Below are 26,199 nucleotides of genomic sequence, written 5' to 3' on the forward strand. Positions count from 1 at the left end.
AAGGGAGCTCGAAGCCCATCCAGGAAGGATCACGGAAAAGTTTGGGTTGGAAGGGAGCTCAAAGCCCACCCAGTTTCACCTCAACGTAGGGAATGGTTTGGGTTGGAAGGGACCTCAAAGCCCACCCAGTTCCACCTCAAACTATAGAATGGTTTGGATTGGAAGGGACCTCAAAGCCCATCAGGAAGGATTATGGAACAGTTTGGGTTGGAAGCGACCTCAAAGCCCACCCAGTTCCACCTCAAACTATGGAATGGTTTGGGTTGGATGGGACCTCAAAGCCCACCCAGTTCCACCTGAAATCATGGAACGGTTTGGGTTGGAAGGGACCTCAAAGCCCACCCAGTTCCACCTCAAACTATGGAATGGTTTGGGTTGGATGGGACCTCAAAGCCCACCCAGTTCCACCTGAAATCATGGAACGGTTTGGGTTGGAAGGAACCTCAAAGCCCATCCAGGAAGGATCACAGAAAAGTTTGGGTTGGAAGGGAGCTCAAAGCCCACCCGGTTTCACCTCAAACTATGGAATGGTTTGGGTTGGAAGGGACCTCAAAGACCATCCAGGAAGGATTATGGAACAGTTTGGGTTGGAAGGGACCTCAAAGCCCATCCAGGAAGGATTATGGAACAGTTTGGGTTGGAAGGGACCTCAAAGCCCACTCAGTTCCACCTTAAATCATGGAACAGTTTGGGTTGGAAGGGACCTCAAAGCCCACGCAGTTTCACCTCAACGTAGGGAATGGTTTGGGTTGGAAGGGACCTCAAAGCTCACCCAGTTCCACCTCAAACTATGGAATGGTTTGGGTTAGAAGGGACCTAAAAGCCCACCGAGTTCCACCTCAAATCATGGAATGGTTTGGGCTGGAAGGGACCTCAAAGCCCACCCAGTTCCACCTCAAAGTATGGAATGGTTTGGGTTGGAAGGGACCTCAAAGAACATCCAGTCCCACACTCCCACTGGATCAGGGCCTCCCAACCCATTACAATGTGGCCTTCAACACCTCCAGGGATGGGACAGCCACCACTGCTCTGGGCAGCCTTGGCCAGGGGCTCCCCTGATCTGCTTGGGACATGGGCCAAGGAGATAAGTCAGGAAGGACATGGAGATCTTATGGAGTCATGGGCCAAGGAGATTAGTCAACAAGGATATGGAGACCTTCTGGGATTATGGGCTAAGGAGATAAGTCAGCAAAGATATGGAGACCTGCTGGGATCATGGGCCAAGTAGAGGAGTAAGCAAAGACATGGAGACCTTCTTGGACCATGGGCCAAGGAGGTAAGTCAGCAAAGGCACTGAGACCTTCTGGGATCATGGGCCAAGGAGATAAGTGAGCAAAGACATGGAGACCTTCTGGGATCATGGGCCCTGGAGATAAGTCAGCAAGGACATGGAGACCTTCTGGGATCACGGGCCAAGGAGATAAGTCAGCAAGGACATGGAGACCTGCTGGGATCATAGGCCCTGGAGATAAGTCAGCAAGGACATGGAGACCTTCTGGGATCACGGGCCAAGGAGATAAGTCAGCAAGGACATGGAGACCTTCTGGGATCACGGGCCAAGGAGATAAGTCAGCAAGGACATGGAGACCTGCTGGGATCATAGGCCAAGGAGATAAGTCGGCAAAGACATCAAGAACTTCTGGGATCACGGGCCAAGGAGATAAGTCAGCAAGGACATGGAGACCTGCTGGGATCATAGGCCAAGCAGATAAGTCGGCAAAGACATCAAGAACTTCTGGGATCATGGGCCAAGGGGATAAGTCATCAACGATATGGAGATCTGTTTGGGGCATGGGCCAAGGAGATAAGTCAGCAAAGACATGGAGACCTGATGGGATCATGGGCCAAGGAGATTAGTCAGCAAAGACATGGAGACCTGATGGGATCATGGGCCAAGGAGATAAGTCGGCAAAGACATCAAGAACTTCTGGGATCATGGGCCAAGGGGATAAGTCATCAACGATATGGAGACCTTCTGGAATCATGGGCCAAGGAGATAAGTCAGCAAAGACATGGAGACCTGATGGGATCATGGGCCAAGGAGATACATCAGCAAAGACATGGAGGCCTTCTAGGATCATGGGCCAAGGAGATAAGTCGGCAAAGACATCGAGAACTTCTGGGATCATGGGCCAAGGAGATTAGTCAGCAAAGACATGGAGACCTTCTGGAATCATGGGCCAGCAAGATAAGTCAACAAAGACACTGAGACCTGCTGCAGTCATGGGTCAAGGAGATAATCAGCAAGGACATGTAGACCTTCTGGGATCATGGGCCAAGCAGATTAGTCAGCAAAGACATCGAGACCTGATGGGATCATGGGCCAAGGAGATAAGTTGGCAAAGACATGGAGACCTTCTGGGATCACGGGCCAAGGAGATTAGTCAGCAAAGACATGGAGACCTTCTGGGATCATGGGCCAAGGAGATAAGTCAGCAAAGACATGGAGACCTGATGGGATCATGGGCCAAGGAGATAAGTCGGCAAAGACATCGAGAACTTCTGGGATCATGGGCCAAGGAGATTAGTCAGGAAAGACATGGAAACCTTCTGGGATCACGGGCCAGCAAGATAAGTCAACAAAGACACTGAGACCTGCTGCAGTCATGGGTCAAGGAGATAATCAGCAAGGACATGTAGACCTTCTGGGATCATGGGCCAAGCAGATTAGTCAGCAAAGACATCGAGACCTGATGGGATCATGGGCCAAGGAGATAAGTCAGCAAGGACATGGAGACCTTCTGGGATCACGGGCCAAGGAGATAAGTCAGCAAGGACATGGAGATCTTATGGGGTCATGGGCCAAGGAGATAAGTCATCAACAATATTGAGACCTTCTGAGATCATGGACCAAGAAGTTTAGTCAGCAAGGAAATGGAGACCTGATGGAGTCATGGGCCAAGGAGATACATCAGCAAAGACATGGAGACCTTCTTGGACCATGGGCCAAGGAGATGAGTCAGCAAGGACATGGAAAGAGATTGAGGTGAAGTGGGTGTTGGTCTTTTCTCCGAAGGAAGAAGGGATGGGATGAGAGAAAACGGCCTCAGGTCACACCGGGGGAGGTTTAGATTGGGACAAAGTTCTTCTCTGAAAAGGTGGTGGAGCCCTGGCAGAGGCTGCCGAGGGCCGTGGTGGAGTCTCCATCCTTGGAGGGGCTAAAAACCCATGTGGTCATGGCACTTCAGGCCATAGTTTGGTCGGCGCGGTGGGGTTGGACAGGATGACCTTAGAGGTCTTCTCCAACCTTAATGATTCTATGATTTGCTGAGGTGACGAGTTGAGGAGCTACACAAGGAAAGAGGTGGAGACCTGTTGGGTCCAACAAGGCCTTCTCCAGCTGGGAGAAGAGAGGGATTGGTTTTCCGCACCAGGATTTCCCTACTTGGATGAACACTTCTCCATCGTTTGAAGTCCATGTTGACAGTGTCTTCCCCGGGGACAGCGTCAGTCACCCAGTGTGGGTCACCAGGATGAGCTCCAGCCTGGCAGGACCGGCTGATCTCAAGCTGGCAACAGCACAAGATGTTGCCTCCTCTGTCCCATGGGAGTTTCTGCTCCAGAAGGTGACCTCGGGATGCGCAAGGACTGGGAAGTCGGGAATCTGCAGGGATGGGAGAACCTCCTGCGTTGAGGGGGAGCTGATGGGCCTCCAAAGGGGATGTTGTCTTCTGGGGTGGCAGCGGGCTCAGCCTCAGCCTTGTGGGCTCCCTCCCGACCCATCCCGAGGTCCCTTCCCATCTTTCCTAGGATGTCTCCTCACCCTTCTTGGGGTCCCTTCCTCTCCCTTCCTTGAGTGTCTTCCCATCCTTCTTGGGGTGTTCTCCTCATACTTCCTGGGGTCTCTTCCCTACCCTTCCTAGGGTCTTTCCTCACCCTTCCTGAGGTCTCTCCTCACTCTTCCCAAGATATTTCCTCACCCTTCCTGGGGTCTCTTTGCACCCTTCCTGGTGTGTCTCCTCACCTTTCCTAGGGTCTTTCCAAACCCTTCCTGAGGCCTCTCCTCACGCTTCCTAGGATCTCTCCACATCCTTCTTGGTGTCTTTTCCCCACCCTTCCTGTGGTCTCTCCTCACGCTTCTTGAGGTCCCTCCTCACCCTTCTTAGGTCTCTTCCCACCCTTCCAAGGGTCCCTTTCCACCCTTCCTGAGGTCTCTCCCATCCTCCCTGAGGTCCCTCCTCACTCTTCCTAGGGTACCTCCTCACCTCTTCTGGGACCTCTTCCCTACCATTCCCAGAGTGTCTCCTCATCCTTCTTGGAGTCTCTTCCCACCCTTCTTAGGGTGTCTCCTCACCTTTCTTGGGGTCCCTCCCCACTTTTCTTGGGAGTCTCTTCCAACCCTTCCTAGGGTGTCTCCTCATCCTTCTTGGGGGTCTCTTCCCACCCTTCCTAGGGTGTCTTCTCACCCCTCCTAGGAGTCTCTCCCCACTTTTCTTGGGGGTCTCTTCCCATCTTTCCTAGGGTATCTCCTCAGCCTTCTTGGGAGTCTCTTCCCACCCTTCTTGGTGTCTCTTCCCATCTTTCCTAGGGTGTCTCCTCACCCTTCTTGGGTTCTCTTCCCACTTTTCTTGGGGGGTCTCTTCCCACCCTCCCTAGGGTGTCTCCTCATCCTTCTTGGGGGTCTCTTCCCACCCTTCCTAGGGTGTCTCCTCACCCTTCTTGGAGTCTCTCCCCAGTTCTCTTGGGGATCTCTTCCCACCCTTGCTAGAGTGTTTCCTCATCTTTCTTGGGGTGTCTCCTCACCCCTTCTAGGACTCTCTCCCCACTTTTCTTGTGAGTCTCTTCCCACCCTTCCGAGGATGTCTCCTCACCCTTCTTGGGGTCTCTTCCCATCTTTCCTAGGGTGTCTCCTCAGCCTTCTTGGGGTCTCTCCCCACTTTTCTTGGGGGGTCTCTTCCCACCCTCCCTAGGGTGTCTCCTCATCCTTCTTGGGGGTCTCTTCCCACCCTTCCTAGGGTGTCTCCTCACCCCTCCTAGGAGTCTCTCCTCACTTTTCTTGGGGGTCTCTTCCCATCTTTCCTAGGGTGTCTCCTCATCCTTCTTGGTGTCTCTTCCCACCCTTCCTAGGGTGTCTCCTCACCCTTCTTGGAGTCTCTCCCCAGTTCTCTTGGGGGTCTCTTCCCACCCTTGCTAGAGTGTTTCCTCATCCTTCTTGGGGTGTCTCCTCACCCCTTCTAGGACTCTCTCCCCACTTTTCTTGTGAGTCTCTTCCCACCCTTCCTAGGGTGTCTCCTCACCCTTATTGGAGTCTCTCCCCACTTTTCTTGGGGGTCTCTTCCCACCCTTGCTAGAGTGTTTCCTCATCCTTCTTGGGGTCCCTCCTCACCCCTCCTAGGAGTCTCTCCTCACTTTTCTTGGGGGTCTCTTCCCATCTTTCCTAGGGTATCTCCTCAGCCTTCTTGGGAGTCTCTTCCCATCCTTCTTGGTGTCTCTTCCCATCTTTCCTAGGGTGTCTCCTCACCTTTCTTGGGGTCTCTCCCCATTTTTCTTGGGGGTCTCTTCCAACTCTTCCTAGGGTGTCTCCTTATCCTTCTTGGGGGTCTCTTCCCACCCTTCCTAGGGTCCCTCCTCACCCTTCTTGGAGTCTCTCCCCACTCTTCTTGAGGTCTCTTCCCACCCTTCCTAAGGTGTCTCCTCATCCTTTTGGGGTCCCTTCCCACCCTTCTTGGTGCCCACGGGGCTGAGCTGCCCCAAGAGGACCCCGCCCCTCCACAACCCCTTCTGGATGTCCCCTGGGCGCCCACGACAAGTCCACACGGTCTTGTTTAAGCCATGGGACCAACCCAACGGAAGCCCGACGGGAATTTCCTCAGCGTTCACCTACGAGGAGCAGCAACACACGACCGTCACAGCACAGGGACACGGACATGCTACCACCAGGGTGGGCAGGGGACACTCACGTGCCACGGCAAGCACCGCTGCCCGCTCTTGGCCAACCGAGGCGTTGGGTCTAGAGAGCGGGAAGCGGGACCGGCACGGGCGTTGGGAAGACAAGGTGAGTTCGCTATGGGATGAGAACATGCTCACTTACACAACTCGCCCACCCTCCGGAGGCCAGAGGCGGTTCTAGACAGAGCAGCGCGGACATGCAGATGGAGAGCAAGAAGAGAGGCAATGAAAGAGAATGTTAGCTCCGATCCGGGGGGCAGCAACGAGACGGAGAAGAGCAAATGGACTTCATCAGGTGGTTGCAGGAGCCTGGCCACGCCACGAGGTCTGGGGTGCGTCGGGGAACGGGGCAGACCCTGTGGTACCCAGAAAAGTTTCACCATCTGGGGTGCTTGGTTGAGCCCCAGAAGGGTCGTTCCCAAGGGGAATTCAACGAGGGAACCCATGGAATGGTTGACACGGGGCTTTTTTTTTGGGGGGGGCCAGGGAATGTCGGGATGCTCCACGTTGGCCGAGGTTCCTACAGAAAATGGGACATTCATAATCGCATGGATTCGGCAGCCAAAGCCTGAACGATCGACAGCGCTGGGAGGAGGAGGAGGGGGGAAGAGAGAGAGGGAAAGGAGAAGACGGAGAATCGGGGAGGGCAGAGAGGGAGGGGAAGGAAACAACATGTGCATGAGAAAAATGCCCCACAGCAAGAACGAAAGAGCTCAAATACAGTTCAACGTCTTGTCCGACCTCACCCCGTGGCTGTGTTAAGTGGTTCGCTTTCGCGATCGTGAGAACATCTACAGCTAAAGGTGAATGGAGGATCATTAGGGCTTCGCAAGTGAAGGAAGGTTTCCCAGAGGGGATAATCACAGCTCCTCTGCTTGGGAGGTTGTCTTGAGTCTCCTGCTGTGGAGCAGGAGGGAGATGCTGCAACTCCTCACAGGGACAAGAGGACTTGCACCCATGGCTTGGGTGCAAACCAACTTCTTGGGCATCACCAAAGCCCTCAACTGTGGCTATCGGGGCGAGGTGACACGGCAGGGACTCATCTCCTGCTCCACAGGGGTTGCAGAAAGGGCAGAATTCGACACGGTGGCCACAACTCCCAAATCATCGCTGCTTTCACTCAGAATTTGATCCCTTGGCTGCAGGCAGGAGGGGAAGAAATGGCCAGGAGACCTGGAGAAAGCAAGGCCACTTGGCCAAAGAGGGGACAGCGGGTGGAAAGCAGTCGTGTAGCCACTGTAGGGCACGAACAGCAGCGCCAAGTGCTGTTCCAGATGGAGGATCCAGAGCTGTTCCAGCTCGAGGATCTAGTGATACTCCAGCTGGAGGATCCAGCGCTGTTCCAGCTTGAGGATCCAGTGCTGTTCCAGCTCGAGGATCTAGTGATACTCCAGCTGGAGGATCCAGTGCTGTTCCAGCTTGAGGATCCAGTGCTGTTCCAGCTCGAGGATCTAGTGATACTCCAGCTGGAGGATCCAGTGCTGTTCCAGCTTGAGGATCCAGTGCTGTTCCAGCTCGAGGATCTAGTGATACTCCAGCTGGAGGATCCAGTGCTGTTCCAGCTGGAGGATCCAGAGCTGTTCCAGCTCGAGGATCTAGTGATACTCCAGCTGGAGGATCCAGTGCTGTTCCAGCTCAAGGATCTAGTGATACTCCAGCTGGAGGATCCAGCGCTGTTCCAGCTCGAGGATCCAGCACTGTTCCAGCTGGAGGATCCAACATTGTTCCAGCTGGAGGATCCAGCGCTGTTCCAGCTCGAGGATCTAGTGATACTCCAGCTGGAGGATCCAGCGCTGTTCTAGCTCAAGGATCTAGTGATACTCCAGCTGGAGGATCCAGCGCTGTTCCAGCTCGAGGATCTAGTGATACTCCAGCTGGAGGATCCAGTGCTGTTCCAGCTCAAGGATCTAGTGATACTCCAGCTGGAGGATCCAGTGCTGTTCCAGCTTGAGGATCTAGTGATACTCCAGCTGGAGGATCCAGCGCTGTTCCAGCTCAAGGATCTAGTGATACTCCAGCTGGAGGATCCAGCGCTGTTCTAGCTCAAGGATCTAGTGATACTCCAGCTGGAGGATCCAGCGCTGTTCCAGCTCGAGGATCTAGTGATACTCCAGCTGGAGGATCCAGTGCTGTTCTAGCTCAAGGATCTAGTGATACTCCAGCTGGAGGATCCAGCGCTGTTCCAGCTCAAGGATCCAACATTGTTCCAACTGGAGGATCCAGTGCTGTTGCAGCTCAAGGATCCAGCACTGTTCCAGCTTGAGGATCCAGCCTTCTTCCAGTTGGAGAATCCAGTGCTGCCTCAGCTTGAGGATCCAGCACTTGTTCAGCTCAAGGATCCAACACTGCTTCAGCTCAAGGATCCAGCACTGTTCCAGCCGGAGGATCCAGCACTGTTGCAGCTGGAGGATCCAGCACTGTTCCAGCTCAAGGATCCAACGCTCTTCCAGCGTGAGGATTCAGCGCTGTTCCAACTGGAGGATCCAGCACTACTTCAGCTCAAGGATCCAGAGCTGTTCCAACTGGAGGACCCAGCACTGCTTCAGCTCAAGGATCCAGAGCTGTTCCAGCTGGAGGATCCAGCACTGCTTCAGCTCAAGGATCCAGAGCTGTTCCAGCTTGAGGATCCAGCACTGCTTCATCTCAAGGATCCAGAGCTGTTCCAACTGGAGGATCCAGCACTGCTTCAGCTCAAGGATCCAGAGCTGTTCCAACTGGAAGATCCAGCACTGCTTCAGCTCAAGGATCCAGAGCTGTTCCAGCTGGAGGATCCAGCACTGCTTCAGCTCAAGGATCCAGAGCTGTTCCAGCTGGAGGATCCAGCACTGCTTCAGCTCAAGGATCCAGCGCTGTTCCAACTGGAAGATCCAGCACTGCTTCAGCTCAAGGATCCAGAGCTGTTCCAACTGGAGGATCCAGCACTGCTTCAGCTCAAGGATCCAGAGCTGTTCCAACTGGAGGATCCAGCACTGCTTCAGCTCAAGGATCCAGAGCTGTTCCAGCTGGAGGATCCAGCACTGCTTCAGCTCAAGGATCCAGAGCTGTTCCAACTGGAGGATCCAGCACTGCTTCAGCTCAAGGATCCAGAGCTGTTCAAACTGGAGGATCCAGCACTGCTTCAGCTCAAGAATCCAGAGCTGTTCCAACTGGAGGACCCAGCACTGCTTCAGCTCAAGGATCCAGAGCTGTTCCAACGGGAGGACCCAGCGCTGCTTCAGCTCAAGGATCCAGAGCTGTTCCAACTGGAGGATCCAGCACTGCTTCAGCTCAAGGATCCAGAGCTGTTCCAACTGGAGGATCCAGCGCTGCTTCAGCTCAAGGATCCAGAGCTGTTCCAACTGGAGGATCCAGCACTGCTTCAGCTCAAGGATCCAGAGCTGTTCCAGCTCGAGGAGCAAGCCTGGAGCTGCAGCAGCTGAGAGGGACTCGTGTTTATCCCCTGGGGAACCCCACGCACCTCCCGGGGCGGTGTCCTGGCTGTGTCATGGTGACCAACCCACTGTGCAGGAGGAGTGATGTAGAAGAGCAAGAGGACTTCTAAACACACTTGGAACGCCCTCCCTCTCATGCTTCCCATCCAAGAGGATCTCAGCCTCCACCTGTGCTTTCTTGGGCGATTTTGCTGTAATGGGAAGAGGTGTCCTTCATCCAGGAGCTCTCACCTGGCTCTGCTCTTCTGTGGAACAGAGAATCGGGAGCAAAACCTGGGTGGCAGGAAACATCTCCAGCAGTGAGGTTCTGGCAGGGTCAGAGCATTATGGACCTTCACTAAATCTTCCATCTCTCACTGCAGAAACCCTGATTTGGCCTCCTCTGAACTATTCTTCGGAGGAAAAGGAAATTTAGGGCTGATATCCATAGGAGTCCAGTGTCCTCACCTGCTGCCCTTGGGATTCTCCAAGTCAATCCCTTTCTAAGCTTCCACTGCAGAGGGTGCACAACCCTCACAGGTTGCCCGTAGAACTGCTCCAACTCAGCATGAGGCTGCTTTGCCTCCTGTTCTGTAGGATCATGGAATGGTTTGGGTTGGAAGGGACCTCAAAGCTCAACCAGTTCCAACCCCCTGCCATGGGCAGGGACACCTCCCGCTGGATCAGGGGCTCCAAGAACCATCCAACCTGGCCTTAAACACCTCCTGGGATGGAGCAGCCACCACTGCTCTGGGCAACCTGGACCAGGGTCTCCCCACCCTCATTGTGAAGAAATTCCTCCTAAGATCTCATCTCAATCTCTCCTCTTGCAGCTTAAAAACCATTCCCCTTTTCCTATCCCTGCGCTCCCTAACCAAGAGCCCCTCCCCAGCTTTCCTGAAGCCCCTTTCCCTACTGGAAGCTGCTCCAAGGTCTCCCTGGAGCATTCTCTTCTCCACAACCCCAACTCTCTCAGCCTGAACTCATAGCAGAGGCGCTCCAGCCCTCGGACCCTCTCTGTGGCCTCTTCTGGACTCACTCCAACAGATCCATGCCCTTCCTTCTTGTTTGTTGACACAAGAACTGAAATGAGTCCCTTTGTACTTCTCCAGACAAGAGGAAAAGCCCTTTTTTTCTGCACCTTCCACTTCTTGCGCCCTAAAGACCCTGAAAGGAACAACCCCCGCAGCAATTCTCCTGCACGTGGGTGACAAAACAACCGCCCGGTGGGTCCTTCCCAGCACCGGTGGGTCCTTCCCAGCACCGGTGGGATCAGCAATGAGCGAACCCTTGAGGCTTTAACTCTTCCCTCTTCGGTGCTTGGTGGGACCCACAGCTCTTCTGGTCAACCCCTCACGTCTCTTCCCAAGTCTGGGCAAGCATGAGGTAGAGTCACGGTTTGCTCTTCTACTCACTCGGAGGGATGAAGGGATGAGCTGTGATTAGTAGATGTTAGTGACCGATGAGGCGAAGCCAGCTGTGCTTGCTGTGACACGGACACATGCGGGGACCTGCTACCCACAAAGCCCCTGCCTCCTTGTAGGCAATGTCCATCAACGTCAAAAACAGGACGCTCCCAGCCACCACTGGCGGGAAGCATTGAACTGGTGTCAGATCCGTGCATCCTCTCGGATCGAGGGATGCATTTCCCTCCCGGAGGGGCTCTCTCAATTACTACATTTTCACAGCACCCTCTAAAACATCTTGCTTTTCCCACCACCCGACCTCCACCCGCTCCTCTCTAAACAGCTTGTGTTTTCCCGCTCCCTTGCTGTCTGCAGAGGATCGTCTACGTGCAGAAGCCGCAGAGAGGGGGGGGACCCAGACTCAGAAATGCCCCATCCCGTAGGGAACGCTGGGAAAATGCCATGGCAACCAGGAGGGGAGAGCATCCTCCAGCAGTGGCGAGAGCTCCGGTGCCACCCGGGAGCCTCCGCCGCAGTGCTGGTGGCCCCCGCTGGAGCGCACCTCCAGCAGCAGAAGCCTCCTCCCACGCCAAGGGGAGGCCGTGGAGAGAAAGATGCATTTTGAGTTACCTACAGCAATGCGTTAAGCGCTGAAGGAAAGCAGGATGGAGAGCTGCCAAGGCTCCGTCACGGGATTGCAGCTCGGTTTCCCTCTTTGGTGGCTGCACCCGACACGTGGGGAAAAGGTGGGGTGGTGGTGGGGCTGGCAGGGCAGCAAATTGGCTCTGCGGCCGTTAAGATTCCCTGCTCGGCATCACCAAAGGACGCTGCTGTCACCCTGCTGAGGAGCTTCAAACTCCTGGCACGTGGAGGGCTGCTGCCTGCTCCCTGCCCAGCTGGAAAACCCTCTCGTCTCCAAACCTCAGCGCAAATGACTCCTCATCAACACCACAGACCCTCTCTAGGGAAGGTGCTGAGTCTCAGCTGGCCTCATCCACGCCCACCTCAGCCCTCCCTGGTGGAAAGAAAGGTCAGCTCTGCTTTGGGCGTGAGTTTAGACACCGTGAAGAGACAAAAAGCCTACAAGGAAACAGGGGGTTGTATCTGCAGCGGCTGAAAGCTTGCACCAGAAATGTTATACCATTTAACTGAAACAGAATTAATTGATGAGTTTAGATAGAAAGAGGTAGCTTTACCCTAGGAGCTAAATGCCTAAAGGGCTTATTTTTCTTCTCTCTCTCTTTCAGATCTGTAGAGATACAAAGCAGTTGTGGGTTTCCAAAACAGCACCTGAAAAACTCATTTTTTTTGCATCTAAAATTCTGCTTCACACGATACATTCGGCACATTCGGCTGTTGCTTAAAGATAAACAGGCAGCAAACAAACAAACAAACAAACACACAAACAAAACCCTTCTGCAAAGCATCCTCTAAGCCAGGTTCTTGGCCGCAGGAGCTGGAACCCCAACCCGGAGCCGTGTTGACCCTTGAGATGTTTCTGGCTTGAGTCAACGTGAGCTCACACCCAGCTTGAAGGGCTGGCGGATCAGCATCGGACCCCGTCAGCGGAGGTGGGAGGTTGGGATCGGAGGGTGACGATGCGCAATGAGGAATGACACAAGCCCAGTGAGGCTGGATGGGCAGTCACGGGACAAGGGGACACGGCACGAGAATGCCACCTCAACACAGGGTTTAACGGTGCACATGTAAAGCGTGAGTCACCCTGAAGCGCACGAGTTCAGCCTCTGGCGCTACCACCGCTCTTCAGTTGGCATTTGCATCGCTAGCTCTGACTCACTGGATCACTAATCAGAAACGTACACCTCCAAACGAGTTCGTGTCAGCTTTATTGTGGTGATGGATGTCACACAACGCATCCCTTTCAAGGCTCCTCGCACTGCTCAGTGCAACGACTGCTCGGCATCTGCTGCTGCTCTGTCCTGGGTGGTTGGGAAGCTCAGGTCAAGAAGACACCAAGAGGTCCTGCTCCTGCAGCTCAGCTTAGCAAAGGCTGCTGTGGGGTTGGGACATTGGATCTTCAAGGATCCCATTCATGTTAAAGTCAGCCTTCAAAGCCGCGCTAGGGCGAAATAATGACCAGGGGAGCTCCTGGAGGAGCAGAGTTTGTGTATCCCCAACTCAAGGGTCATCACTTATTCCCGTGGGATGGTAGGAATGGAAGGAGGTACTGAATGGAAGATGTCCCTCTGCTCTGCTGTCGCTATTACTGCCCAACAACGGCGTCTTGGTGAGGGTTGTGTCTCAGGCAGAGGGCACACAACTCCTTTGGGAGCAGAACCTTCCTTGGACAGCACGGCAGAGGTCCCCTCGCCACGCTCAACCCCGGCCGGTCACGCAGGGCCGAAGAGCGAGAAGGAGGGGGTAAATATCGTCTCTACCCCTTGCCTTAACTCTGACCTTACGTTCACATTCTCAGTATTTCTTGGCCTCTTTCTCAGTGCCTCTCGTCAAACGTCCTCCTCTGCAAAATCGTCTCGGAAGGAGATACAGCCAGAGTTAGAGTTACGGAGGAAGTGGTTTGTCTTCTCTTCTTGGGGGTCCCCGCCAGGACCCTCTCAGACCTCTGCAAGAGAAACGCACCAGGGCCTGCACTACAGCCACCGTGGGCAAAGAGAAGACCCCTGCTCTTCCATGGAACCACTGTAAATCCAGAATTCCATGGGCCTAGAAGGAAACTCCAGCAATGGAACCCACAGCCACACAGAAGCCACCTCGCTGGCTGCAGCTCCAGGATGGCTCCTCCTGGGTCGCTCATTATCCCAAAGTCCTGGGAACTCCAGGACATCTCTCGCTGATGACTCTTTCTGGAGCAGAGCTCAACATTCAAATGGCAGAAAGAGCCACAGTGTGAGTCAAGTCATAGATCTTCATTCCTCCAGGCGCCCCGTGGAGGGCTTGGACCTGGCTGCAACATCTCCAGGGCTTTCAAGAAGCCTGGCCAGAGGGATGCAGCCCAGGATGGGATCTCCAGAGCTGACAGTGGCTGTGGTCCCACCTCACTCCTCCTCAGCTCCTGGGACGAGGGTGGCTGTTGGGAGGTGGTGGGAGGTTTCAGTAACACCGTCCTCCTCAGGACAGGCCCAGGAACTGGAAAAATACGCCCTGAAATGGGTCATCTCAGCTTATCTAACTGCTCTGGGCATTATTTTCTGAATTTACAGCAATTTCATAAAAGAGAGGCATTTTCCCCATGAAGGAGAGCGGCCGACATTGTTAAATATTCTATTTCCAGCTGCCTTCCTGGGAAAGATTTCAAGTCTTTGACATCAACCAGGAGCATAAAGAACTTCAGAGATGAAAGGCCAAGGCTTTTAGAAAAAGAAATGAGAGGGTTTAACACCACAGGACTGTTGGAAGTGCCCAACGCTTGGTGGCAGGGTGGGTGAGGAGAGGATGGACTGCGCATCCCCGCTGTAGGAGGACAGGGTCTTCACAGGAGGTGACACCAAGCCATGGGGTGGGAGCTTCAGCAGGGTCTGCTGCTCCTGAGGGACATGGGGTTGAGGGACATGTGGGAATCAAGGGGAAGCAGCGGTGGAGGACACGAGGGCAGAGGATGGAGAAGGGGTGTCCCCTGGGAAGCAGGGTTGTCGCATATCCCTGCCAGAAGGTTGGATGGGGAGCAGCAGATCAGCCATACGTGGTGATCCAGTTGGCCATGGGAGACCCCAAAAGGAAGGGCGGTGGGGAGGCTGCGTTTGGACACCACAAGGAGTCATGGGTGCTTCTCGCTGCTGGCTCTCGGACCTCGAAGGAGGCTGAAGGCAGACGGTGGGGCCTGGAGCCAGGGATCAGCCACGGGCAACGCCTGGCATGGGCAAGTGGTTTGAGATGCCATGCCTGGTGGCCACGAAAAGCTGGCAAGGTCCGAGTTCTCCAGCGTCACTGAAGATACGCAGAGTCAGCACTTTTCAGGAACACGAGGCACGGCGTGCCTGGTTTCAGAAGGGTCCCCAAATGCGATTAAACTATGAGCACAGGACCCCGTGACTCCTGACTGAGCGGTGTGGGGAGAAGGAACTACTTGTGGGACACCGGTCTCCAGAGAACGGCCATAACACGCATTTGGGGCTAAATCTGGAGAGAGGAACTGTGCGGTGGGGCAAGATCCAGAGGTTTCGTTCCACGCTGTGGTCATAACCACCAGTTTGGTTCCTCCCAAGGGATGGGATCACCAGTGCAACCAGGCTGGCACCGCCAGCACCGGCACCGGCAGGAAGACATGGGCGAGTTGAAGAACAGAACGATGTGACCTCTCCCTTGGGTTCATCTCAGGATAGGACTCTTTGTCCCCTATACTACAGCTTGAAATGCCACCAGCTGGGCCAGCACCACCAGCTGAGCCACCACCGTGATGATCTGGTTAGAAAAACCTTTCCAAAAGATGGTTCTCCTTCACTCAGAGCTTCCCTGATGAATTGGTACCTCGCTGATGCCCATCAACCACCTGCTGGTGACAACGGTGGGACTGGTTCACCGTGACTGCAGGAGGTGGTGCATGGCTGGAAGGGTCAAGGGAGACCCTTGAGAGATTTTGGGTCACTTCCTGCCGTAACGTTAAATTTCATATCCGTGTAAGGGTTTGCTCTCAAATCTTGGACTCTAATTTAGAGTGTTTGGGTTGGTTTAATCTGACAGTTGGGTGGGGACGTTGAGGTGAAAGCATGAAGGGGCCACTGGGCAGAACCAAGGCCAGGTGATGGCAGGTTGGTGGGTGGCCCAGCACAGAGGACAACGCAAGGCACACGGAGAGGTCCACACCTCTTGTGGAACCTGGTGGTCACCACTCCAGTGTGGGAGAGGGAACCGGTGTCTCCTGCGTGTCATGAGGGAACCTGAGGAGGACTTTGTAAGAGGAAGCGGCTCCTGTGTGCCCCTCCGCTGTGACCTTTCAGATCTCCTGGGCTCCGTGTAGAGGAGGAGAACAAGGGTTGACAGCATCTACCATGCTTAGGCGCTGTGTAGATACCTCTCAGCCAAGGGCCAACCCACCAACCCGGAGATGTGTGTGAGCTCAGCAGGATACGACCTCTGCGAATGCCCATGGGAGGGATGTCCATCTGCACCCCCCTGCCCAGAGCCACGCATGACACCTCCAGCCAAAACACATCCCTGATGGTGACCTGAGCTGCTCGGTCACCGAATAGTGACCAAAACCTGAGGTGGTGATGCTGTGTCCTTTGTCACCAAGCACCCTCGTGATGGCTCCCGCTTAGCAGTGACCAACTAGAGCTCTAAGACAGAGTCTGACAACATTCGGAGACCCTTTGAAATGAAAAGCGCTCGAGAAACACACATTGTTGTTAATTGTTGAGGAGCAAACGTAACCCAGGACTAAAATACAGCAGCTGAACGACAGCGTCGAGACAGAGGAGGGACACGGAACAACAGGAAGGCCATTTAAAGGGCAAAAGCAACAGTGCGAGCTTGCTAAGTGCGAGGTGCGTAGAGAGGAGCCATGAACAAATCACACCCACGCCTGGAAAGCATCATCTCAGCATCGTTTCTCCCCGTGCCGCTGAGTCCTGCCATCTCTGACACTGCCCCTCCGAAGACACCCTGGGTTACTCGGCACGGTCGCACTCCGCTTGAGCATCTCCCCATTCCCCAAGACCCACGTCCATCCCCTCTCCTGGCCAGCGACCAGCGTTCTTACCGTGCCGCGACCACCGGTGACTTCTTCCCGGGATCTAAGGTGGACCCGGCTGGTTCCTCCCCCAGTGATCGCGTATCCTTATTCAGTTGCTGTAGTCGGGAACTTAGCTCACTGATCACAGTTGGCTTGTCATCATCAGCCCCATGGATTGGCCTGCTCTCCATGGGGTCCCCCCATAGCTTGGACCTTCTCTGAAAGAGGTAGCGTGGCCGGCCAATGCTGGCTGATGCCAGAGTGGCCGCGTGTTGCTGGGAGATGAGCTCGCTGTCCGAAGACTGCTTCAAAAGTGGGTCCCTGAAAGTAACTGGCCCCTTGCTGAGCTGGGACTTGAGTTTTGGCTTTGGAGGCACTGGTGGCTTCTCGAGTATAAAAGTTTGTCCATCCGCAAAGGAAGTGTATGTGTCAGTAGGCTCCCCGCTTTCTGAGGACAACGTAGACATGCTGGAGACCGTAGAGATGGTGCTTGTGGTCTCCAGGTGATGGTCACTTGAACTTCTGGTGTCCACCTCTTCCACACCCGAGTCTGCAGCAGACTCTGGGGCTACGGGGGCATCAGAGGGCTTCCCTGAGGGTGTTCCGCCAGTGGTAGAAGGTGCTACTGCTGCCGCTGGTATGGATGGCGTGCTAGGCGTAGCCAGGTGGCTGACCGGTGTGCCAGGGGTGGTGACCAGTACCCCGTTCGCAAACTCATCTGGTGGAGGCACCAGCCCTATCTTGGCCAACTCCTCCCTGGTCTCTTCGTCGCTTGAAGACAACTGAGCTGGTGGGAGGGTAACCGTGTAGGGCTCCACTTCTTCCTCCGAACTCCCTTGTCCCAACGTCTTGTCAGAGGCTGGACTGACCGGAGGCTTTCCCACGGGACTGGGCTGGGTCTCTGCTTTGGGGGTCTCTGCAGGCTCCGTGCATTCTTCAGGGACAGCTGGTTTCTCCTCTTTTATCTCAAGTCCTATCTCGTCTTGGCCATTACTTGTGGCATGAACCATGATGAGGCCAGCGGTCTTCTGCTGCGACGTATCCACGATGCTAATAATCATGGACTTCTTGTCTTCTTGCTTCTTCTCCTCTTTCCCAGGTGTTTCCACTCTTGCCTCAGTTTCCTTTCTCAGCGTGGATGGAGTCCCCCACTGGCTCTTCGCAGGGGCCAAAGTCCCAGAGTCTGTTCCAATGGTCCCTTTGCCTCCAGGGGAGTAGGCAGGGGACACTAAGCTCTCCAACTCCCCCCTCTCTGGTTCTTTGGTTTGGATGTCCACAAACAGGGGTGCTGCTCTTTCGGAGTCTGGGCTGTGGATCGGGGTGGGCGACCGGGATGGGACTTGAGTTGAGAGGGCCCTTTCCCTTGCGGCCAGCGCAAGCGCCAGTGGTGAGTTCGGATCCAAGGGTTTTCCTGTTAGGGGGTGAATGAACGTTGAGGAGGAGCTGCTAATTAATGGCTTTAAAGCTGAGACAGGGGAAGGCAGTAGAACATCTCGGCTTCCTAACAACCGCTCATCGATGGACCTGGACTGCTGCAAGGATGGCATGTCGCTGCTGGGGGGGGTTCCTTCGATGGCCCCGACCGAGAGGAAGACAGTGGATTTCCGCCTCTCATCCAGACGACGGTCTCTGTCCTTCATGACTCCAGCGATGGCAGTGGCAAAGGGGATGCTCGTGGCTTCGACCTGAGCGATGCCGGTGTGGTGCTGATATTCCACTCCGCTCAGGCGATGGCTCCTGCGGGTGGGAGAGGGCTCCCGTGTAAAGCCACCGGTGATGGACAGTGCCGCTCGCTCCTGCGCATCCTCCACTTGTAACTGCTTAACGAGAGGACTCTTCTTCCTCTGGGGCTTGGTGGGAGCGAACAGGCTGACGTTGAACTGCCCCATGTTGGCGTAAGGGTTGTCAATCACTCTCCCCTTCCTCTTCAGCTTCTCCGGAGGGGTTGCAGATGGGCCAGGCCGGGGGATCTCTGTTGGCTCCACGGGAAGATGAGAGGAATCTTGTAGGATTATCATGGATCGGGCCCTCTTCTGCCTTTCAGGGTAAGGAATGGAAGTCCTCGCCTGATCGTACATCTCAGCCGCGCTAATGACCTGTGGGAGTCCATGGAGTTTGGCCTCCAGGCTTGGCTTAAAGCTTGATCGTATGGTATCATAAGCTCTTCCTGGCGGTGGAGGTGGCGAGAAGGATGGAGGGGGGGCTGTGTCGAAGTAATACGGAGAAGGAGGTGGAGGTGGGGCTGTTTGAGGTGGTGGTGGAATCCCATGGCCTTCCCTAACAGTGTCTTGCATCGATGTGCTCCGGGGAAACTTCCCATCAAGCAAAGAAGCAGCAAGTTTCTCATCTTCACCTGGAAAGCAAGAAGAAAAGTGAAGTCAGAGGGGAAAGGCTCAAGAGAACCCAGAGTGCAACAGTCATGGCAAATGGGATACAGAATCATAGATCCATGGGATGGTTTGGATTGGAAGGGACCTCAAAGCCCATCCAGTCCCACCCCCTGCCATAGGCAGGGACACCTCCCACTGGCTCAGGGGCTCCAAGAACCATCCAACCTGGCCTGGAACACCTCCAGGGATGGGGCGGCCACCACTGCTCTGGACAACCTGGGCCAGGGCCTCCTCACCCTCACAGCAAAACATTCCTTCCCAAGATCTCATCTCAATCTCCCCTCTTTCAGCTTAAAACTGTTCCCCCCTTGTCCTGTCCCTGCACTCCAGCTTTCCTGGACCCCCTTCAGTCCTGGAAGCCACATTAATGTCTCCCCGCAGCCTCCTCTTCTCCAGGCTGGACAACCCCAACTCTCTCAACCTGTACTCATAGCAGAGGTCCTCCAGCCCTCAGATCATCACTGTGGCCTCCTCTGGCCTCGCTCCAACAGCTCCACATCCTTCCTGTGCTGAGGACTCCAGAACTGGACGCAGGACTCCAGGTGGGGTCTCACCAGAGCGGAGCAGAGGGGCAGAACCCCCTCCCTCCCTGCTGGTCCCACGGCTTCGGGTGCAGCTCAGGACATGGTTGGTTTCTGGGTTGCCAGCGCACTTTGCTGCCTCATGTTGAGCTTCTTATCCACCAGCAACCCAAGTCCTTATATATCACATCTTTCTTCTCCCCACCTTGCTTTATCTCTGCGGTGACTTTTCACCCCATCTATTCTTTTCCTTGTGCAACCGTTTGCAGTTTGGCCCTTCGCTCACGTTCACCCGGGGCAGCAGGGACCCCGCAGACTCTCACCACTTAACACGTTGCTTTAAATCCATCAGACGGTTGTGCCCAACCCCTTCCAGCCAGGCTGAACACTTCCCAGACCAGCGCAACAGCAACGGAACTGAGCGCTTGCTCCATCCAACCTCCCGACACCCAACTGCCAATGTGTGAGACAGCTGAGCGCAACCAGGTTGTGCAACTCGCAGCAAACACCGCCGGCTCCCAGGGCTCTCGCACTCTCCCGCTCACTGTTCTCGACTCACACTTCCCCGCTTCCCCCTCCCTGAGCGGTTACATATGCTCCGAAGTGCCAGACTGAGCTCAGAAGTCGGGTCTAGCAGAAACTCAAGGTATTTGGAGAACTGGAAGAACCCAAGGAACCAAGATTCTGCCGTTCTTACTCTTAACTCACTACCTGGGCGCTCACTGAGAGCTTCTTCTGGTCCTTATCACAGAATCACAGAATCACCAGGTTGGAAAGGACCCATTGGATCATCGAGTCCAACCATTCCTAACACTCCCTAAACCATGGCCCTCAGCACTTCATCCACCCGTTCCTTAAACACCTCCAGGGAAGGCAACTCCACCCCCTCCCTGGGCAGCTGTTCCAGTGCCCGATGACTCTTACTGTGAAGAATTTTTTTCTGATATCCAACCTGAACCTCCCCTGACGGAGCTTCAGGCCATTCCCTCTTGTCCTGTCCCCTGTCACTTGGGAGAAGAGCCCAGCTCCCTCCTCTCCACAACCTCCTTTCAGGCAGTTGTAGAGAGTAAGAAGGTCTCCCCTCAGCCTCCTCTTCTCCAGGCTGAACAACCCCATGGCCCTCAGCCGCTCCTCGTAACCCTTCTTCTCCAGACCCCTCACAGCTTCATTGCTCTTCTCTGGACACACTCCAGAGCCTCAACATCCTTCTTGTGGTGAGGGCTCCAGAACTGAACACAGGATTCGAGGTGCGGTCTCACCAGTGCTGAGTACAGAGGGAGAATAACCTCCCTGGACCTGCTGGTGACCCCATTTCTGATCCAAGCCAAGATGCCATTGTCCTTCTTGGCCACCTGGGCCACTGCTGGCTCACTTTCAGTCATTGTCAACCAACACCCCCACGTCCTTCTCCTCCAGGCAGCTTTCCAGCCACACTTCTCCTGCTCGGGAGCACTGCACAGGGTTGTTATGCCCCAAATGCAGGACCCGGCATTTGGCCTTGTTGAACCTCGTGCCATTGGTCTCAGCACATCTTTCCAGCCTGTTCTGATCCCTTTGCAGAGCCTCCCAACCCTCCAGCAGATCCACGCTTCCACCCAGCTTAGTGTCATCCTCAAACTTGCTAAGGGGGCACTCAAAGCTTTCATCCAGGTCATTGATACAGACATTGAACAGGGCTGGACCCAGTACCGAGCCCTGGGGAACCCCTCTTGTAACTGGCCTCCAGCTGGAGGTAACTCCATTGACCACCACTCTCTGGGCTCGGCCATCCAACCAGTTTTCCACCCAGGAGAGTGTGCGCTTGTCCAGAAACTTATGATGCTCAGTGGAAGAGTTTGAGCCTTTTGCTAAGTAATAGGAGGAAAAATCCATTATTATAGCAAGTTGGGTGCAAGTAGTTCCACAGATGCAAGATCCCAGCCAGCCTTCGGCATCACCCTGCCTCTCCTCACCAAGATGTTCTTTGCTATCAAGAGAATCATGAAATGGTTTGGGATGGAAGGAACCTCAAAGCGCACCCAGTTCCAACCCCCTGCCATGGGCAGGGACAACTCCCACTGGATCAGGGGCTCCAAGACTCATACAACCTGGCCTTGAACACCTCCAGGGATGGGGCAGCCACGGCTTCCCTGGGCAACCTGGGCCAGGGTCTCACCACTCTCATGGTGAAGAAATTCTTCCTTATGTCTAGTCCAAAGTCTCCAGCTTTCCTGGAGCCCCTTTCTATAGTGGAACCTGTTCTAAGGTCTCCCCAGAGCCTTCTCTTCTCCAGGCTGAACAGCCCCAACTCTCAGCCTGTCCTTGTACAGGAGGTGCTCCAGCGCTCCGATCATCTCCGTGGCCTCCTCTGGACTCGCTCCAACAGATCCCTGTCCTTCCTGCACTGAGGACTCCAGAATTGGACACAGGGCTCCAGATGAGGTCTCCCCAGAGAGGAGCAGAGGGGCAGAATCCCCTCCCTCCCTGCTGGCCACGCTGCTTTGGATGCAGCCCAGGACATGCGGGGGTTTCTGGGCTGCGAGCGCACGTTGCCACCTCATGCCAAGCTTCTCCTCCCCCAGCGCCCCGAGTCCTTCTCCTCAGGGCTGCTCCCAATCTGTTCTCCACCCAGACTGGATTCGTGCTTGGGATTGCCCCAACCCAGGCGCAGGACTTTGCATTATCCTTGATGAACTCCATGAAGTTTACACAGCCCCACCTCTCCAGGTCACCCAGGTCCCTCGGGAGGGCTTCCTGTCCTTCAGGGGTGTCAACCTCAGCACTCAGCTTGGTGTCACCCTCAAACTCGCTGTGGGTGCCCTCAATCCTATCGTCCACATCTCTGACAAATGTATTTAACACCACCAGTCCCAATACCGACCCCTGCAGAACACCACTCATCATCCGTCTCCACTTGGACATTGATGCTATGTCCATCACACTATGCTCATCACTTCCCCGCCCCACCTCCTTCTTTCCAGACACAGTTCAGCTGATTAAAGGTTTCAAACTGCTCTTGAGAGGATGCTCAAAGTGGCAGAAAATCCACGTCGTGACAGAGCCGCACAGTGAACCTCTGTGGTTTTGGCTGCATCCAGAGCAGCGCGGCCAGCAGGGAGGGAGCGGATTCTGCCCCTCTGCTCCGCTCTGCGGAGACCTCATCGGGAGGGTTGGGTCCAGTTCTGGAATCCTCAACAGAAGAAGGAGATGGAGCTGTTGGAACGGGTCCAGAGGAGGCCACGGAGATGATGCGAGGGCTGCAGAACCTCTCATCCAAGGACAGGCTGAGAGAGTTGGGGTTGGGGAGAAGAGAAGGCTCTGAGGAGACCTTATAGCGACTTCCCAGTACCTGAAGGGGCTCCAGGAAAGCTGGAGAGGGACTGTTCCCAAAGGGATGGAGTGACAGGACGAGGGGGAACGGGAATAAACTGGAGAGGGGCAGAGTTAGACTGGACATGAGGAGGAATTTCTTCACAATGAGGGTAGTGAGGCCCTGGAACGGATTGTCCAGGGAAGTTGGGGCTGCCCCATCCTTGGAGGTGTTCAAAGCCAGGTTAGATGGACCTTGGGCACCCTGATCCAGTGGGAGGTGTCCCTGCCCTTCGCAGGGGGGTTGGAACTGGATGCTCTTTAAGGTCCCTTCCAACCCAAACTGTTCCATGACCCTGTGATGCTTTCTCTATCACGTCCACCCGCATTCAGAGCGCTTTGGCCACTGCGCTTTGTAGGACATTAGCAATGCCACCAAGCGCCTGCAGATGGAGAGTCAATATTATGGCCAACAAGCATTAAACTTTACATCTCATCACATGGATCAGATCATCGCTCTCTTCAAAGGCAGCTATTTTTGCTTAACGCAGTTTGGGGATTATAAATACCAGTGTAGCATAATAAGCTGGAAGCACGAAACAAGTTCAAAGAGAGACAGGACAATGCGATGGAAGATGCAGTTTTTTGTCGGCTGTTATAGAATCACAGAATCATTGCATGGTTTAGGTTGGAAGGACCCTCAAAGACCATCCAGTTCCAACCCCCTGCCATGGCGAGGGACACCTCCCACTGGATCCGGTTGCTCAAAGCCCCATCCAAGCCTGCCCTGAACACCACCAGGGAGGAGGCATCCATCGCTTCCTGAATCAGGGTCTCACCACCGTCACCGTGAAGGATTTCTTCCTAATGTCTAACCCAAGCCTTCCCTCTTCCAATTTAAAGCCATTCCCCCTTTGTCCTGTCACTCCAGGCCCTTGGAAAAGGTCCCTCCCTAGCTTTCCTGGAGCCCCTTTCCGTTCTGGAAACTGTTTCACGGTCTCCTTGGAACCTTCTCTTCTCCAGGACGAACAACCCCAACTCTTTCAGCCTGTCCTCATAGCAGAGGTGCTCCAGCTCTCTGACCATCTTCATGGTCATCTCCTCTGGACCCATTCCAGCACTTCCATATCCTTCCTATGCTGGCGATTCTAGAACTGGACATGGGATTCCAAGTGAGGTCTCACGAGAGAGGAACAGATGGGAAGAATCTCCTAACTCAACCCACTGGTATCTGCTTAAGGGCGATGCTTCAGACGGGATCCTGCACAAGATGGAGCCATGAGTCCGTACAGACGTTCTCCTGTTCTTGACAGCAGGAATATTCAAAATAAAGGAAAAAGTCATGCCTTTACGCTAATTTCTGCTTCTCATCTGGGAATGGCCAAGAGGGGAAACAAGGAAACGTACGCACAACTGCGCTCTGTTGCCCAGACTGTTGGAGGACACGGTTCAACGCCACGAGAGTTTGTCTCAGGGATGTGCTCACCACCCTGTAGACAGGACCTACACAGAATCATGGAATGACTGAGGTTGGAAAGGACTTCCAAGTTCATCCCGTTCAACTGTCAGCCCAATCCCACCGTGCCTACTAAACCATGTCCAGAAGTGCCGCAACCACATGTTTTTAACCCCATCAGGGATGAAGACTCCACCACTGCCCTGAGGCTTCACCACTCTTTCGGTAAAGACATTTTCCCCAATTTCCAATCTAAACCTCCCCTGGTGCAACTTGAGGCTGTTTCCTCATCCCATCCCTTGTTACTTGGGAGAAGAGACCAGCACCAACCTTGCTCCGACATTCTTTCCGGGAGCTGTGGAGAGCGATGAGGTCTCCCCTCAGCCTCTTCTTCCCAGGGCAGAACCCCGGGGCTCCAGACCCTTCCCCAGCTCTGTTCCCCTTCTCTAAATGCAGATCATCTCTGTGTTATATCGGACCAACTAACAGCAGCCTTCTGGTATCGATGGAGATGTTATCAGGAAGATCACCTGGAGCCCTGCGTTCCTTTCTGGAGTCCTCAGCACAGGAAGGACATGCAGCTGTGGAAGCGACTCCAGAGGAGACCACAAAGAAGATCCGAGGGCTGGAGCAACTCTCGTACAAGACAGGCTGAGAGACTTGGGGTTGCTCAGAGAAGAGAAGGCTGCAGGGAGACCTTGGAGCAGCTTCCAGCATGGAAAGGGGCTCCAGGAAAGCTGGGGAGGGGCTCTTGATCAGGGAGTACAGGGACAGGATGAGCAGAAATGGGTTTAAGCTGAAAGAGGGGAGATTGAGATGACATCTCAGGAAGAAATGTTCTCCTGGAAGGGTGAGGAGGCCCTGGAACAGCCCAGAGAAGCCATGGCTGCCCCATCCCTGGAGGTGTTCAAGGCCACGTTGGATGGGGCATTGGAGCCCCTGATCCAGTGGGAGGTGTCCCTGCCCATGGCAAAGGGGTTGGAACTGGATGGGCTTTAAGGTTCCCTTCCAACCCAAACCATTCTATGATTCTACGTTTCTATGAAAGGTGGGAGATGAAATCCTCTTCATTCGCTACGTGCAGCTCCCCGTTCCCACACAGCTCCTCTCCTCCCCGCAGCTGCGCTCTCGCCACCCAAGTCCTGCGCAAACAACGCCACCCGTTTAGTCATCTGCCTCTCCTCCCCGCCACGCAGCTTGCTCATCCCCTACGTTCTCTTGACGACACTGCCTCCATGTTCCACTTCTCCAGCTCTCCTCCAGCCTCGTGGATCACAGCCGCGGCATTTAGGAGCCCAGCAAGCCCCCAGCGCCGCTTCGCCCCTCCCAAATGCTCTACCAGCTTCCAGGGATGGAGAGCTGGCTGAGTCAGGCTGCCTTTGGCTTTAACCCTTGATGGACCTTCTTCTTCCAGACCCTTTGAAGTGGGTCTGGAAGAAATGCAAATTTCTCACGCTCCCAATACCCTGCGGCAGCGAGCTCGCCAGATTCCCAGTGGAATTACCTCCTTTCTTTCTTTTGAAGTGCCACCTCGCCGCTTAATTTGATGCCTGTCTGGTCTGTAAGGCCTTTTACAAGGCTTTCTTTCAACCGTGTCGCGGCGTTATTAAGGTCTCTTCTTCGAATCTTTCACTCCCCATTCCTACTGGGATAGGGAAGCTGGGAAAACGTTGGCTTCGTGATAAAAGAAACCCCACTTTGTTGACGATTAAATGTGATCACGCGGGCAAAGTGAAACCTCACCCTGACCACGGAGGAGCAGCTGTTTATGGCGAAGTGTGAGACTAATCATCGTTGAGGTTTATTTACTGTCTATGCAGATAACGGTGCTGCTCAGGGAGCCTCCAGAGTCGAACGAAGACAACCAGCAGCCCCGCAGGAGCAGATTTGCAACGTGATGTCTTGATAAAGCATTGAATTTATGAATCGAGCTGAGTCTTTGCAGAGGAGGCTGGAGGAGAGCAGCCCTGCAGAGAAGGACTTGTGGTGCCAATGAGAAGCTCAACGTCAGCCCTCAATGTGCATTTGCAGCCCAGAAAGGCAATTGTTCCACCTCTCACTGCATCACGTTGCTCCAAGCCCCATCCAACTTGGCCTTGAGCACCTCCAGGGATGGGGCAGCCACAATTTCTCTGGGTAACCTCGGTGAGGGCCTTCCCACCCTCATCGTGAGGAATTTCCTTCTAATG

The 26,199-nt window shown here is 54.6% G+C and overlaps 1 protein-coding gene across 13 annotated transcripts in view; it reads right to left on the minus strand.

Annotated features, from left to right (window-relative positions):
- SHANK3 (SH3 and multiple ankyrin repeat domains 3) overlaps window positions 1–26,199 on the minus strand; it is a 302,562-nt gene that overhangs the window by 23,632 nt on the left and 252,731 nt on the right. For 6 of the 13 annotated variants that reach the window (XM_054083072.1, XM_054083024.1, XM_054083035.1 and 3 more), the window contains one exon: window positions 16,383–18,708. In XM_054083072.1, coding sequence (XP_053939047.1) covers window positions 16,383–18,708 — 2,326 coding nt within the window. The other 7 variants (XM_054083126.1, XM_054083134.1, XM_054083116.1 and 4 more) reach the window with 7 other exon arrangements.

The sequence above is a fragment of the Cuculus canorus genome, chromosome 1, assembly GCF_017976375.1.
Source record: "Cuculus canorus isolate bCucCan1 chromosome 1, bCucCan1.pri, whole genome shotgun sequence".
Taxonomy (NCBI): Eukaryota; Metazoa; Chordata; class Aves; order Cuculiformes; family Cuculidae; genus Cuculus; species Cuculus canorus.